The following is a 15,513-nucleotide window of genomic DNA, read 5'->3' on the forward strand; positions in this document are numbered from 1 at the left end:
TAATTACAATTTATTCCATCTAAATGACAAAAAAAGTTACGATATTATTACTACATAATTAAAAATTTTAAAATTTGTGAATTATAATGATTATTCAAATATTATACTCAAATTCAAATTCAGGGATAAGTGTGTAAGCTTCTTTTAGCTTTTAAAAATTAAACATGCACATCTGAAAAGACTCCCACAATTGAAACATTATCTTTTTTGGTGAATGCTCACTAAGCTTTCATTGATGTGTAAAAGCCTTAATACAATGGAACATAAGCCCAAACCAATACACATCATAGAAAAGGAAAACCATAACAATAAATGTGCCACTTTCGAACTTATCATACAAATGGAGAAATGTCAATTGTTACCCCCCCCAAAAAAAAAAAAACTGTCAATCAAAACACGAATGTCGCAAACACAAGTAGTCTTGTTCCACCCAGTGGAACCAACGGAGCCTCATAGATCGGAAAAACCCGTCAGACCAAGCCTAAACAAACACGAGCCACAACAGACTCGAGAAAACCAAGCCATCACCGACTGGAAAAGTTGTATTATTTCGAAAAAGGAATCTCGCACCATGGTTGAAGAGAAAGCTAAGCCTTGGGAAATGTCGAGAAAGGGAGGTGGAAGGAATGGGAAAGATGAGAAAGATGGGCGGGAGTGGAAGGAAGGAGAAGCTTAGGAAAGAAGACTCCCAGAAGGATTGAACTATTATCTGAGTAATAACAGAGCAAGCCTTAACATCTTTTCATACGATTGGCTCGCTAAGAAGTCGAAAGTAGCAGCACTTGCAACCATCAATTTACAATTTATTTCCCAACATATCTGACCAAGATCCAACCCCCACAGAAACAACTCCTCCTCTTAAAATATTCATATTCAACCTCTATGTATTCGAACACAAGTACAAAAATTTGACACTGCAAATATATGCAGCACTTCAACAAAATACCTATGTTCGATACCTGACGCCAACTAAGTGCCTGACAATGTCCTATTTACAAACAAGTTGAGATATTTTGTTCCTTGTGTTGCTGCAAGGAGGTTAGCCGTTCAACCAGTATGTCTAAGGCTTCCTTCATCCACCAATGCTGGCACACATCCCTGGCTTCCTTCACACTCATCTAAACAAAATTTAAGACAACAATGGCAAAATTAGACCCAACAATCAGGCACGTAGATTACGAATTATAAGTAATTAAAAGTGTTGATTCAGGGAAGAGGAGTGCTCTATGTAGGCTAGACTCTTCGTTTTTTGTCCAAGTACTCGAATCTAATATCCCATACATATTTGGATAAGAGTGCAGAGATATATGTTGATCCAAATACATAAAAATACTTGGAAAATTTTAAATCATACCCATATCAACCCTTCTCACCCAAACCCGAGTAGTACAGATAAAAATTAGCTTACCCATGTCCGTTGGCGCACATTTTGCTCAGGCCAGAGGGCAAGTTCCTCCTTCACAAGCAAAGGGAACATGTAACCTTCATAAAACGTGCCATAGCGTTTGCTCATAAAGTCCCATTTGCCCAATTCGCACTGAGTTTTCAAGTACAAATAAATACAAATAATTAGTTCAAGATTACACTTTGGGATTTTTTTCTTTTTTTAAATTAATATAAGCGATTTCACAACAGGATTTAACAGTTAAATAAAATAAAACCAACCTCAACTTTGCCTATAACTCCAGCTTCTTCAATTGACTCTCTTAAAGCAGCTTGTTCTTTAGATTCATCAAGTTCCCAACCGCCCTGATAATTAAAGACACGAGATTATACATGGTTTATTCCCCTTTTTCATTTTCCTTATAAAATATGGGTATACCTTAGTGAAACAAATGCTTTTTTTTTTTTATTAAAGATATTGAGCATACCTTAGGGAACATCATTTTTTGACATTTTTGTGAGGAGATGACAAGAACCTCCAAGTCAGTGCTCAGAGTTCCATCACTATTACGTTTGTATCTGTACGGAATGCATCTGAAAATTATGGAAGAAAATAATGAGAATTGATTCATGGCAAGTATGGATTTATCCAAGGAAACAGTCCTGATAACAAATAAATTTGCTTTCCAGTGAAATCTTCCTTGCCAAATAGTCCAAAATCCCAAAAAAAGGAAAAGAGGACTCACCCGACAACTTGGCGGCGGCCGAGGTCATCGTATCGCTGCAAGTGCCTTCCCGTACGAGAAACCAAGCAAACCATCGTCAAACAAAATGGAAGAAATAATTGAACAGAGAAGGGTTGAAAACCCAAATATATTTGGAAACAAAAGATTTGAGGAGCAAACAAGGTTAGCCGCAAAGAAGATGAACAAGAATCTTAAATATATAGCGATTATCCAACAAAGGGAAGTAGCTCCTTTGGAGTAAAAAGGCAAAAAACCTGATTTTAGAGTTGGAATAATGATTGGTTAGATAAAGCCAAATAGATTCAGTTAAAAAGCAACCAACAAATGAAAGGCGTTGGCAGCTGAGAGATGAGTGGAAGATATTGGAACAACAAAACTGATATTTATAGAAAAAAACATCAATGAAAAATTTTTATCTATATTATTAATTAATGTTGAAAATGGAATCTAATTAAAAACCGTTGACTTCTAAGAAACTCGGTCACGTGAGCGAGAGTCGCTATTTACTCAATGAACCTTTGCTTTTCGAGGCACGGGCTGATGAGTGGGTTTCTTTTAAATTTGTCTAATTATTTCTTAACAAGCATCATGCAGCTGTGTCAATCTACACTCTTTTCTTATATATTATTCTTTAGACTCTAATTTGGAATTATTAGTTCTATCTCTATTTAAAAATAAATTCTCCTAATTTTATTCCTTCTAAAACAAATGTTTATGCATACTCACCAGATCAAAATCTTATTTAAAAAATCCTAAATTATTTTTATTTTTTTATAAGTAAACTTTTTTATATTTTCACAATCATAAAATAAAATATATGATTTTATCTTTTAATAATTACTTAATTAAAATTTAAGTTTACATCTTTAAATAGCATTCATAATTAAATCATGAACACCTCAAATTTGCACTAATAGATGGTAACCCTAACAAGTTACCCGCCTTGTAAAAAAACTCAAAATGGCTCTTTTCAATGGTAAACCGACCATCTTTTTTCTAAAAAATTAAGACTTCACGGGTTAATATATCTTAAAGCTTGTTAGGGACATCCTATCCAAATTGGTCCATTCTGTTAAAAATTTCATCAATTTTTTTAAATTGAAAATTGATATGACGAATAAGATAACTAAATAGTTATACGAGGTGTGACATGTAAATTTCATGTCGACATACATGGGTCAGTTTTTAACTGTAAAAATGAATGAAATTTTTAACAAAATGATCAGTTTGATTTTAGATCCAATGTACAAAGACTAATTTATCCATTTTAAAATATATATAAAAAAACAAAATATAATCTAATCCTTAATACAAAAACTTTCATAATATTTTTATCTTCCAATCAACTCAGCTTCAGGAGTGGCAGGCCACGAAATTCGTTTCTTTTTATTATAAAATGTAGCAATATGTGTATTACCAAAAAACAAACTGTAACAATATGTCATAATTCTTGAGATTGGAACGTGTAAACAAATTAAAGATAAAACAAAACACATCCTTTTTCAACTTTTTCCAAACAGTAGTTACAAAGTAACGTTTTATAAAGTCATTTCTGTTTAAATATTTTAAATTAATAAAAAGAAAACATTTTATTACATTTTTGAGGGAATATAAAACACAGCAAATTAAAATTTAAAATATATTTAAACCGAAATTCAATAAAATATGAAAAAGGAGTAATTATTACAAAGTTTTTAGAGGAATGGGTCGCAAATATAGGGGTCTAATTTAGAAAGACAAAGGAGGAATCTTTTTATTTATTAAATTCAGCCCCAACTACCTTCTTTAAACGTCCAAACAATGTTGGAAATTGTTGATTTCACGACTGCTAGTGCTTGCCATCACTTTAGGGTTAGTTTGGATGGGCGGTGTGTTTATCTTCGGTAAGGTTAAAAATAGCGGTGGCGGTGAGATTAGTTACTGTATCGGTGAGATTGGATACTGTAGCGGTGAGATTAGAAACAATGGTGGAGTGTGTGTTTGGATTCAAACGCAGCTATAGCTGTGAGGTGAGAATAAGAAATGACTATTAAAGACATCAGATTAGAATTGATATATAATAGAAGTTATTTAAATTATTTTACTTTTTTAAATTATTAAAATATGTGAATTTATAAATTCATTTAATAAAATACACTACATATATTTTTTATTTCTAGAATACACTACATATATTTTTTATTTTGAAAATACACTACATATATTTTTTTATTTTTAAAATACACCACATGTATTTTTTATTTTTAAAATCCATTACATATATTTTTTATTTTTAAAATTTTAAATACAATGAAATCCCATCTCCCCTCTTCCACCGTATCCTTCTCCCATTTCCCATTCCCATGCAATACCCATTCCCATTTCCCATTCCACCGTGCCCTCCTCCCATTTCCCATTCCCATCTCCCCTCTTCCATCGATTCCCCTTGTTGACACCATTTTATTGGATGGAAACGGGGTCGACTTGGATTTTGAAAATAAAGCGAAAAATGGGAGTCGCCACCAATCTTTTTTGATGAGGTGTGATCGGGTCACCTCGTAAAACGGTTGTTTTTAATAAACGATTTAGATTTTATTAAAACAACGATTTTTGTCTACGAAATTCAGAAAAATGGGTTCGGGAGTCGGTTACGCACGAGGAAGGATTAGCACCCTCGATACGCCCAAAATTGGTACCTAGTTGATTAATCAGTGTCTTAGTGTCGAAAATTGAAAATTTGAAGAGTTTTAAAAATGCGATCCTTAAAAGAAACTCTGATAACGTGAATTGAAATATAAGATTCTCTTGTTCCGAAGGAATATCACATCCAGCACGTTAGGACACGATACTCTAAACCATCGAAACCAAGATCACCTTATAGTTTAATGAAACCATACTTTGAAGCTTTAAGAGGATATTTGGCTATTTAGTCGAACGAGGAATCGAAACCCAGCACGTTAGGGCACGTTTCTCGATTTTCCAAACGCGAAATATTGCCTCATTTAGAAAAATTTTCCTTTTGATGTTTAGTGTCAATGCTTGACAAAACAACAACGAATACGACGAGGTGAGCAAAGTAAAGTGAGTAACAACAATACAATAGGCAAAATGAAATGACGAGGCGATTACATAAACAAAGCATACAAATAAATAAATAGAACTAACCTTTTAGAAAAAGCACAAGTGTACATGAATAAATAAACAAACGCCAAATAACAATGATGACAATAAATACAATTATGTAAAAAAGTATATGCATGTATAATTTTAAGCCATAAAATAAGAAATGCATATAAATTATAGAATATGAAAACATAGATAAATATATACATATATGTAAAAAATAATATTATAAAAAGGGTACGTATACATGTATAAAAAAAATAAATGTATTAACAATGAATATAATAAGGGTAAGAAAACAAGTATATACACAATATATATGTAACGTGGTACTAAGGATATATATATATACAATACAGTATTTAAAATAATATTTACGTAATACAAAATATAATATTAAAAGGTATATGTACATACGTAATATATAAATACATATATAATATAATGTTAAAATATTTACATAATACTAAAATATTTAGGTAATATATGCGTATATTGAAAACTAGTAATAATATTACCGAGGTATATACAAATATATCAAGTATATATACGTATTATAAATATATAAATATATAACAAAGCATAAACTAATAAAAATAATAAGAATAATAATAATGATAACATTGGAATATAAAAGAAACAAACATAACATTAATAAAATATTAAAATAAAGTGAAATAAAAATATTAAATATGAGAATATATATAGGTATACACGTACATAATAAAACTATATACTAATACATAATAATAATAATAATGGTAATATAAAAATAACAAGGATATTTAATAAAGATATAAAAATCAACAAAAAAGGACTAAAATTGAATTAAAAACAAAGTTGTGGGGCCAATTTGAAATGAAAACAAAGAAAAGGGACTTAATTGTACGCGCGTGAAACGTTGGGGGACCGAAACAACAATTATTCCTTTCCATTAAAACGCAGCACATTGGCGGGGACTAAATTGAAAAGCGCGAGAAATTATAGGGCCAAATTGAAAACCATAAAAAACTTAATTGTGAAGCATCAGAAAAGCGGAAGGACTGCGCGCATAAATATCCCATTCAAATGAAAACACGCGGATCCTCTAGCGGGTCGGGTCGGATGGGTCGGGCATGGCCAAAACGACGTCGTTTTGGGGCTTAAGTGTAGCCCCCAAAACGACGTCGTTTTGGAGGGCTATATAAGGCCTAAACTAACCAAAAAGAAATCATTTGGGGAGAGGGAAAGAAAAAAAAAGAGAGAGGGAAGAGAGAAGGGAGAGAGAAGGGAGGGGGAAGGGGAATCCGGCCAGGGGGGCCGGTCACAGGACGGCCACCGGAGGCTCGCCGGCGCCGACACCGGCCACCGCACGCGGTGGCCGGAAAAGGTAAAAAATTTATTTTTTTTGTTTTTTTTTTTCGATTTTATGTGTATATATATGCTAGAAATGAGGAAGAAAAAGGAAAAAATGGATTTAAGAAGATAATAGAGAAAAACAAAATCACCTTCCGATTTATGTTTTCGTTCCTTGTTTCCTTTTTTTGTGTATTTTTCTCTGCTTTTTGTATTAAAATGCCAAAAAAAAAGAAAAAACCCCCCTAGAATACAGTGTTTCATTCGGCTTTTTATAGCCTGTTTTGTTACACACTTTGTTATTATTTTACTATTCTTGCTTCTGCTTTGCTTGTCTGTTGTTCTTGCAGGGCATGGCCGGTGTTGGTGGTGGCAGTGTCAGACGGTATGGGCATCGTGGGGGCGAGGGCGCGCATGCGATGCTGGGGGGCAGACGAGGCTGAGCGGCGCACATGGGCATAGGGCTGCTAGGGTTTCTGTCATTTTTTTCATTTAGGCTAGGGTTTATTTTTGTTGGCCCGTTGGGTTTGTTTAGTTAGGGTAGGTTAGTTGGGTTTTGGGGGTGGGCCAAAATTGGCCTGTACAGCTGCCCCTCTTTGCTTGTTGTCGTGTAACGAGAACAGAGCAAAGACTAAGAAGGCCAATTTTGCCCGGTCTCACCGAGTCTTGATTTTATGGTGCTTATCTTCTTCAAGTAACCTCATTTCAGTCCACTGCGTCTTCTTGCTTTGATCCACTTCACGGCAACTTCAGATACGCCTTGTAGCTTCAATCTACTTTGTTACAACTTCATGGGGATGAGATTTGTGTTTTTAGTCTGCTCCACTACTGCTTAGGGGAATAAGATCTGTCATCTTCACTCTATTCCACTATTGAATGCAGGGAGATAGAGTTATCGGCTTCAATGTACTCTACTGTAGTCAGGGAGGTAAAATCCGCCATCGTCGATCTGCTTCGCTGCCAAATACAGGAAGGCAAGATCTGCAATCCTCAATCTATTCCACTGTCAAATACAGGGACAAGATCTGCTTTCTTCGATCTACTTCACCACCAGTATGGGAAGACAAGATCTGCATCGTCGATCCACTTCCTATCAATATAGGAAGATAGGACCTGCTATCTTCGATCTACTTCACGCCAATACATGAAGACAAGATCTGCTTTCTGCGATCTACTTCGCCACCAATATGGGAAGACAAGGTCTGCATCTTCGATCCACTTCCTACCAATATAGGAAGATAGGATCTGCTACCTTCGATCTACTTCACGCCAATACATGAAGACAATATCTGCTTTCTGCGATCTACTTCGCCACCAATATTGGAAGACAAGATCTGCATCTTCGATCCATTTCCTACCAATATAGGAAGATAGGATCAGCTATCTTCGATCTACTTCACGCCAATACATGAAGACAAGATCTGCTTTCTTCGATCTACTTCGCCACCAATATGGGAAGACAAGATCTGCATTTTCGATCTATTTCCTACCAATATAGGAAGATAGGATCAGCTATCTTCGATCTACTTCTTGCCCCGAGAGATAGAACTATCAGCTTCAATGTACTCCACTGTAATCAGGGAGGTAAAATCCGCCGTCTTCAACCTGCTTTGCTGCCAAATACAGGAAAGCAAGATCTGCAATCTTCAATCTATTCCACTGCCAAATACAGGGAGATAGAGTTATCGGCTTCAATGTACTCCACTGTGGTCAGGGAGGTAAAATCTGCCATCTTTGATCTGCTTCGCTGCCAAATACAGGAAGGCAAGATCTGCAATCTTCAATCCATTCCACTGCCAAATACAGGGAGATAAAGTTATCGGCTTCAGTGTACTCCACTGTAGTCAGGGAGGTAAAATCTGTCATCTTTGATCTGCTTCGCTGCCAAATACAGGATGGCAAGATCTGCAATCTTCAATCTATTCCACTGCCAAATACAGGGAGATAGAGTTATCGGCTTCAGTGTACTCCACTGTGGTCAGGGAGGTAAAATCTGCCATCTTTTGATCTGCTTCGCTGCCAAATACAGGAAGGCAAGATCTGCAATCTTCAATCTATTCCACTGCCAAATACAGGGAGATAGAGTTATCGGCTTCAGTGTACTCCACTGTGGTCAGGGAGGTAAAATCTGCCATCTTTTGATCTGCTTCGCTGCCAAATACAGGAAGGCAAGATCTGCAATCTTCAATCTATTCCACTGTCAAATACAGGGAGATAGAATTATCGGCTTCAATGTACTCCACTGTAGTCAGGGAGGTAAAATCTGCCATCTTTGATCTACTCCACTACTGCTTAGGGAGATAAGATCTGTAATCTTCAATCTATTCCACTGCCAAATATAGGGAGATAGAGTTATCAGCTTCAATGTACTCCACTGTAGTCAGGGAGGTAAAATCTGCCATCTTCGATCTGCTTCTCTGCCAAATACAGGAAGGCAAGATCTGCAATCTTCAATCTATTCCACTGCCAAATACAGGGAGATAGAATTATCGGCTTCAATGTACTCCACTGTAGTCAGGGAGGTAAAATCTGCCATCTTCGATCTGCTTCTCTGCCAAATACAGGAAGGCAAGATCTGCAATCTTCGATCTACTTCACGCCAATACATGAATATAAGATCTGCTTTCTTCGATCTACTTCGCCACCAGTATGGGAAGATAAGATCTGCATCGTCAATCCACTTCCTACCAATATAGGAAGACCGGACCTGTTATCTTTGATCTACTTCACGCCAATACATGAAGACAAGATCTGCTTTAATGACTTCAATCCATCCCACTGTAACTTCAGGGGTATAGGATTTGTTTCTTTGATCTGTTCTCTGGGGAACATGACCTGCAAAATCCATTTCATGGACCTATTTATGCCTAGTGTTTAGGATGACATGATCAGAATGAATCAAATGCTCCTAACTAGATGTGTATGTATTATATTTGTAGAATGTCATGAGAATGATCCATTTTTAATGCTTAGGTTGTCATTCATCATTGTTCATCAAGGTTCTATCACTGATGCCTTCTTGTTCAGCCAGTTTGACAGAAAACCCAAAGAAATAGACGCTATTTAGACTATCATTTCTCAAATGTTTCCAACCCTTAGGTTTGGTTAGTTCTAAACAATAGTCCTGTTTCAGGTCCTCGTATTATTTAGAAACTTTCAGAGTAATATGCAGAACTCCTTCTGCGTGTGTATTGTCAGTCCATTAATCGTTATTTCAATGAAAAATGCTTGAAAAAGATTATCAAAATGGGCAAAATAAAATTTTGTTGAGAGCAAAGCTCTAAACAAACAAATCAATCAAGATAGCAAATTTTGCTGAGATACGAGATGAATAAGATGGAAAATATTATCACAATGGATAAGATGAAAATTTGTTGAGAGCAAAACTCTAAATGAACACATTAATCAGGATAGCAAATTTTGCTAGAATACAAAATGAGAATAAATTAATCAAGATGATGTATTTTGTCAAAAATACAAAAAATGAATAAAATGGGAATAGGTGCCCCAGATATTGTAGCATGAGCTTCTCTGCCCCAAACTTCTTAAGGACCCTTTTGAACTTGATATGTGTTTAGAAGTCCTAGAAGGCTTTGTTGATGCCCCAAGATGTAGCATCTCTCCTTCTTATTAATTCAGAAAGGGTAAGACTACCGCATGCCCCACCTTTGAACAAAATTTGAACTACCCATTCATGGGTTTTCAATTCAAAACCCTTTGGTCTCAAGGCGCCCTTTGCGGGTTTTCACCTTGGCCTCTCCTTTTTCTTTTTCTTTTTTCATTTTTTCATCTTTCTTTTCGTTTTTTTTTCAAGTGAAGTATTTATTTCTTGAATCAGAATTCTCGAGATTAGGTAGGTTCTTGCCATCCATCCTGTCAATATCAACGCTTTTTCAGATAAGGCCTTCCACATAAGGTCCTTTCCAGTTCGGCATCCATTTTCTTCTGAAGTCCTTTTGTATGGCAAGAATATTCTTCGATATCAGGTCTCTGGGGCGAACTTTTTGGTGAGCTCGCGTATTTTATTTTTGGTACTTTTGACCAAGACGGATAACCTTGAATCTTTCCTCTTCAATCAAATTTAACTGATCATATCGGGTTTGGATTTGCTTCATCCAGATTCAGCTCTGACAAGACTTGAAGGGTAGAAATATCAACTTTGATGGGTAAAACTACCTCTATTCCATATACTAGTGAGAACTGAGTTGCTCCAGTAGAGGTTTTTCTTTTATTTGGTTTTTTTTTACTTTTTATTTTCTCGTTTTTTTACCTTTTTTTTGTCTTTTTTTTTGTCCTTTTTTTTGCCTCCACTGAACTGTTCATTTTGGGCGGCATGGTGTTAATCTTGAACAGACTGCAAACTTCTGATGTCGTGCGGTTGTTCAAATTCAATGCATTGTCTAATATGATCCTTTTTGGCGTTTCATATTGACATATGATTCTTTAAGAAATTTGTTGATTGTCAGCTTTGTGATATTGGCATATGAAGCAGCTTCCACCCACCTAATAAAGTAATCGATGACTACAAAGATGACTCGAAGACCGCTAGCTTTTGGCGAGATTAGCCCAATGACCTCCATGCCCCCAATAGGAAAGGTCATGGAAAAGTCGTAACATGAATAGATGGAGGTACATGAATTTTGTCCCCGTAAATTTAGCCCTTGTGGCGTTTCTTGGTATAACTTATGCAATCCCCTTCCATGGTGGACCAGAAGTACCCATATCTCATGATTCACTTGGCCATTGCAAAATCAATGCATGTGTTCCTCAGACACCCGTATAGACCTCTTCCAAGATCTTCTTTTCCTTAAGGGCGTCCATACGTCTTTGTAGCTCAAGCATATCTTGATAATGTGAAAACATCTTTGAATTCTTGGAGTAACTCAATGACATCTCGCTTCGTCTCTGCGGTGATACAGGCTCTGATCTTCACCTTTTTCTCTTCTCCTAAGCTCACAATTTCCAACTGATTTTTTTGTAAGGTAGGATTTGCTTTTCGACTTACTCTACCATCCTTAATAAATCAGGAGATAAATTACAGTCTCGATCATCTTCGAAGTCTTGAAGTTCCCCTAGACACATATCTTGCTCAAAAGGAGATTCTTAGTCAATAGTAGTGTCGCTCATGTCATTGATATTTGGAGACCTATTCTAGGGACGAAAGAAGACTCAAAGGGCAAATGAATCAAAGGGTAATTATCTGTGTAGTATGAGTTTGAATGAAATGGAAGGAACAAAAGAATATTTGCCAAAACCAGACACAAAGATGCATTTCATTGAAATAAAAAAATGTGGACATACGCTTTTTCACAAAAGGATTTTCTATTGCTCCTAGGCTTAGAGCAATAAGAGCGTTCCGAATGTTACTCTGAAATGACCCTAAAAATTACAAAAATCTCCTCCACAGTCCAGTTGTTTTGAATGCCTCTAGGGATGCAGAAACAAATTCATGGTAGGCTTTTTCATTTTTTTAGTTCTTCTTCAAAGGCACAAACATCTTCACCTTTCGAACCATCGATATATTCAAATAATTTCAATTCTTTATCATCCATCTAGTTCTGTACTAGAGTTCTAAACTCGACGTACTTCTGGATTTTAGGAAATTTACTGTATGCAATGAAACGTAGTGTTGATGCATGAATGCGTATTTTTGGATTTTAGGAAATTTATTGCATGCGATGAAATGTAATGTTGATGCATGAATGCAAAAAAAAGATGTTGATTCTCGGTTCAATTCTATTAGAACAACTTTACTAGAAAATAAATCTCTTTACATAAAACGGATATATATATACGACTTTGCCCTCATATGCGGAGACATTCGATCCTCTTCTTCATTCGAGCGTTAAGATAAATCTCACGAACTCTTTAAAATGAACATCTCTTCTATCTCTTTTTTTTTTGCTTGATCCAGGCCGCGACTCGTTACTCACTCATCCTGGTGATGCTCGTTGGCTTCTCTTTAAAAAGTTTACCGGTTCTCGAATAATCTTTGTCATCTTGAGTCTTCAAGCAACGAGGCAAAGTCGTATAGTCCTCCACTGAACTATCATCCTTCTTTTGTTATATCTTCTCGGACCGTATTAGGACAACCGTATCGTCATCCACTTTATCAAGAAACCCATTTTCTTATGACAAGCTCTCTATTTAGCAATTGAACGTGAATCAACACCTCTTTTTATGATGAAAATGCAATGCAATCATAACAAAAAGAAAACATGTTAGTACAAAGCAAAAGCAAGCAAGAATAAATAGAACACCTATTTGGGTGAATACTAGGGGTTCGAAGTGGTTCTACCTAGGGTGGGCTCCTAAGGTTCACTACATGGGGTTTGGTTCTAAAGTAAGGGTACCTGAACCAGCAGATTCCTCGATCCTCACCCATTATAGGCTCATATGGACCGAGTTCAGTTCAGGGGAATACATTTCCCTATGGCCATGCGGAGATGAAAATCTCACGAAGACATAGGTACGGATGTATCCCGGAAGCGATTCACTATCCCATGCGGAGGTGAAAACCTCACGAAGGCGTAGTTTCTCACTCCCACTTAAAAGGGTATGACCAGCGGTCATGCAATGCAATGTGCAGAGGTATAAAACAAAATACAGAACACGATAAAAAAATATAACTCAAAATAAAAGAGATGCAATGAGAGGATCGTAAATTTAAATCGAATTTTCCACTTTCAACAAAAAGACAAGAAATAATCAACACGTGGCTTGACTCTCTTACTATCCCCAGCGGAGTCGCCAAGCTGTTGACACCATTTTTTTGGATGGAAACGGGGTCGACTTGGATTTTGAAAATAAAGCGAAAAATGGGAGTCGCCACCAATCTTTTTTGATGAGGTGTGATTGGGTCACCTCGTAAAACGGTTGTTTTTAATAAACGATTTAGATTTTATTAAAACAACGATTTTTGTCTACGAAATTCAGAAAAATGGGTTCGGGAGTCGGTTACGCACGAGGAAGGATTAGCACCCTCGATACGCCCAAAATTGGTACCTAGTTGATTAATCAGTGTCTTAGTGTCGAAAATTGAAAATTTGAAGAGTTTTAAAAATGTGATCCTTAAAAGAAACTCTGATAACGTGAATTGAAATATAAGATTCTCTTGTTCCGAAGGAATATCACATCCAGCACGTTAGGACACGATACTTTAAACCATCGAAACCAAGATCACCTTATAGTTTAATGAAACCATACTTTGAAGCTTTAAGAGGATATTTGGCTATTTAGTCGAACGAGGAATCGAAACCCAGCACGTTAGGGCACGTTTCTCGATTTTCCAAACGCGAAATATTGCCTCATTTAGAAAAATTTTCCTTTTGATGTTTAGTGTCAATGCTTGACAAAACAACAACGAATACGATGAGGTGAGCAAAGTAAAGTGAGTAACAACAATACAATAGGCAAAATGAAATGACGAGGCGATTACATAAACAAAGCATACAAATAAATAAATAGAACTAACCTTTTAGAAAAAGCACAAGTGTACATGAATAAATAAACAAACGCCAAATAACAATGATGACAATAAATACAATTATGTAAAAAAGTATATGCATGTATAATTTTAAGCCATAAAATAAGAAATGCATATAAATTATAGAATATGAAAACATAGATAAATATATACATATATGTGAAAAATAATATTATAAAAAGGGTACGTATACATGTATAAAAAAAATAAATGTATTAACAATGAATATAATAAGGGTAAGAAAACAAGTATATACACAATATATATGTAACGTGGTACTAAGGATATATATATATACAATACAGTATTTAAAATAATATTTACGTAATACAAAATATAATATTAAAAGGTATATGTACATACGTAATATATAAATACATATATAATATAATGTTAAAATATTTACATAATACTAAAATATTTAGGTAATATATGCGTATATTGAAAACTAGTAATAATATTACCGAGGTATATACAAATATATCAAGTATATATACGTATTATAAATATATAAATATATAACAAAGCATAAACTAATAAAAATAATAAGAATAATAATAATGATAACATTGGAATATAAAAGAAACAAACATAACATTAATAAAATATTAAAATAAAGTGAAATAAAAATATTAAATATGAGAATATATATAGGTATACACGTACATAATAAAACTATATACTAATACATAATAATAATAATGGTAATATAAAAATAACAAGGATATTTAATAAAGATATAAAAATCAACAAAAAAGGACTAAAATTGAATTAAAAACAAAGTTGTGGGGCCAATTTGAAATGAAAACAAAGAAAAGGGACTTAATTGTACGCGCGTGAAACGTTGGGGGACCGAAACAACAATTATTCCTTTCCATTAAAACGCAGCACATTGGCGGGGACTAAATTGAAAAGCGCGAGAAATTATAGGGCCAAATTGAAAACCATAAAAAACTTAATTGTGAAGCATCAGAAAAGCGGAAGGACTGCGCGCATAAATATCCCATTCAAATGAAAACACGCGGATCCTCTAGCGGGTCGGGTCGGATGGGTCGGGCATGGCCAAAACGACGTCGTTTTGGGGCTTAAGTGTAGCCCCCAAAACGACGTCGTTTTGGAGGGCTATATAAGGCCTAAACTAACCAAAAAGAAATCATTTGGGGAGAGGGAAAGAAAAAAAAAGAGAGAGGGAAGAGAGAAGGGAGAGAGAAGGGAGGGGGGAAGGGGAATCCGGCCAGGGGGGCCGGTCACCGGACGGCCACCGGAGGCTCGCCGGCGCCGGCGCCGGCCACCGTACGCGGTGGCCGGAAAAGGTAAAAAATTTATTTTTTTTGTTTTTTTTCGATTTTATGTGTATATATATGCTAGAAATGAGGAAGAAAAAGGAAAAAATGGATTTAAGAAGATAATAGAGAAAAACAAAATCACCTTCCGTTTTATGTTTTCGTTCCTTGTTTCCTT

The 15,513-nt window shown here is 35.5% G+C and overlaps 1 protein-coding gene across 1 annotated transcript; it reads right to left on the minus strand.

Annotated features, from left to right (window-relative positions):
* Positions 1-289: 289 nt before the first annotated feature.
* LOC107946289 (nudix hydrolase 18, mitochondrial) lies at positions 290-2,519 on the minus strand. Its single transcript, XM_016880547.2, has 5 exons — positions 2,130-2,519; positions 1,872-1,977; positions 1,666-1,749; positions 1,409-1,537; positions 290-1,118 (listed from the first exon to the last, which is right to left on the minus strand). Exons 1-5 carry the CDS (start codon positions 2,201-2,203, stop codon positions 993-995), a joined length of 519 nt encoding a protein of 172 aa, XP_016736036.1. The 5' UTR covers positions 2,204-2,519; the 3' UTR covers positions 290-992.
* Between the last annotated feature and the right edge of the window lie 12,994 nt (positions 2,520-15,513).

Source organism: Gossypium hirsutum, chromosome D12 (assembly GCF_007990345.1).
Source record: "Gossypium hirsutum isolate 1008001.06 chromosome D12, Gossypium_hirsutum_v2.1, whole genome shotgun sequence".
Taxonomy (NCBI): Eukaryota; Viridiplantae; Streptophyta; class Magnoliopsida; order Malvales; family Malvaceae; genus Gossypium; species Gossypium hirsutum.

What these genes read in the sequence shown, in the direction of transcription:
- LOC107946289 (XM_016880547.2), bottom strand. Translation starts at nt 2,203, where the DNA reads ATGGTTTGCTTGGTTTCTCGTACGGGAAGGCACTTGCAGCGATACGAT. An exon ending in GGCCGCCGCCAAGTTGTCGG is followed by an intron (nt 1,978 to 2,129) that starts GTGAGTCCTCTT and finishes CATAATTTTCAG; the next exon opens with ATGCATTCCGTACAGATACA. An exon ending in AAAAAATGATGTTCCCTAAG is followed by an intron (nt 1,750 to 1,871) that starts GTATGCTCAATA and finishes TTTAATTATCAG; the next exon opens with GGCGGTTGGGAACTTGATGA.